Here is a 1,438-nt window from a genome sequence, read left to right as displayed (position 1 = left end):
CTGCAGGCCTGTGTGGTTTGCCCCCCCCAGCCTCTGCGCCAGTGGGAAGAGGCCGCCGGGAGAAGGGGAGGGATGGCTAACCACAGCTCAGGGAGAGCAAGGAACCTGGCTCCACCTTGTCTCACCCCTGACCGAGGGCATGGTTGATAACCAAGAGGGAACAACCCAAAAGCAGTGACCAGGACACCACGGCAGAGCCCACCCAGGTGCCAAAGCACCCACTCCCCCTCTGTGTGGCTCCACCACCACCTCCCCGGGGAGGACCAGCGGGGTAAAAACAGAGATGAAGAAAAGGGGGCATAGAGGCATTTCAAGGAGGGGGCTCCAAAAGCAAGCAGCAAAATAGAGATAAAAGCTCTGAAATGGCTCCTTTTCAGCGTAAAGGACACAAGCTGGAGAATGCCCAGGCTCTCCTTCGAGCAGGACAGGGAGGGACACAGCACCAGCACAAGGACGGAGCTCATGCTGCCCTAGGTGGGAGCCTGCTGGAGATGGGGACCCGCTGGGACCGTCCTGTGTCGTAGGTGATGGGGCAGATGAGTGGCTTCCCACTGCCCCGGCACCAGTGGCACAGGAGGGCCAGTGTGGGCCAGTGCCAAGCACTGCTGCCAGGAGCCAGGCACGCTCCCGGATTCATCGGCACGTGGTGCCTGCAGGTCATCCTGGCATCCTTCCTGTCCAGCCCACTCCTGTGAAAATCCATCTGTGGGAACAGCAGCGAGGATGCCGAGATGCCTGCCTCCATGGGCACCCCATTCAGGGTCCAGCCTCCAGAGTGGGGAGCCCTGGGGGGACCCTGTTTTGGAGAGGGGCCAGGAGAGCCAGTGTTCCCCCTCAGGGCCCGGGCGCGCAACCCATTCCTCACATCCTGCCCCGTTGGGGAGCACTGACGGCATCCCCTCGGAGGGACGGGACACCTGCCCCGGCCGGGGCCCTGACTCACCCAGCCGCGACCGTGCTATATCAATTAACGCCATGACAGGGAGAAGCCGTGAGCACCCCGGGATGCCGGGGGAGGCAGGATGAGCCCCGGGGGGGGCGAGGGGCCCGGCAGTGGGGCGTGCAGGTCCCTGAGCGGGGCTGGGCACACCAGCTGGGCCAGGCATCAAGGTCAAAGCCAGGAACAAACCAGCTGGCATCAGCGTTCAGCCCCAGTGCCCTGTCAGCCTCTTCCTACTGGCACTGGGGAAGAGTGGGGCTGAGGGAGTGTCTGGGGGGGCAGCAGGACCACCCCAGGACTGGGGCAGGCTCAGCCTGAGCTTCTTCCAGCCAAAGGGGCTCCAGGGATGCTGCTAAGCAGGGCCTGGCCATCGCGAGGGAGGCTCGGGGCATCATGGAGGGGGGCCTTGGCCTTCCCACCAGGCCGATACTCCAAGGTGGCTGGGGCAAGGAGGCTGGGGCAGGGACACAGGGGGATTTAGGGGTGCTGGTGGAGGAT

At 64.4% G+C, this 1,438-nt stretch overlaps 1 protein-coding gene across 1 annotated transcript in view; it reads right to left on the bottom strand.

Annotated features, from left to right (window-relative positions):
• Positions 1–977, bottom strand: part of QSOX1 (quiescin Q6 sulfhydryl oxidase 1) — a gene marked incomplete at its 3' end in the record, with an annotated part of 7,542 nt that extends 6,565 nt beyond the window's left edge. Inside the window, exon 1 of the mRNA XM_010294072.1 lies at positions 944–977. Coding sequence (XP_010292374.1) covers positions 944–977 — 34 coding nt within the window. The remainder of the gene's footprint in view (positions 1–943) is intronic.
• Positions 978–1,438: the final 461 nt, after the last annotated feature.

The sequence above is a fragment of the Phaethon lepturus genome, unplaced genomic scaffold (assembly GCF_000687285.1).
Source record: "Phaethon lepturus isolate BGI_N335 unplaced genomic scaffold, ASM68728v1 scaffold25939, whole genome shotgun sequence".
Classification (NCBI taxonomy): Eukaryota; Metazoa; Chordata; class Aves; order Phaethontiformes; family Phaethontidae; genus Phaethon; species Phaethon lepturus.
The sequence above is the reverse complement of the archived record's forward strand: the minus strand, read 5'-3'. Positions and strand labels throughout refer to the sequence as shown.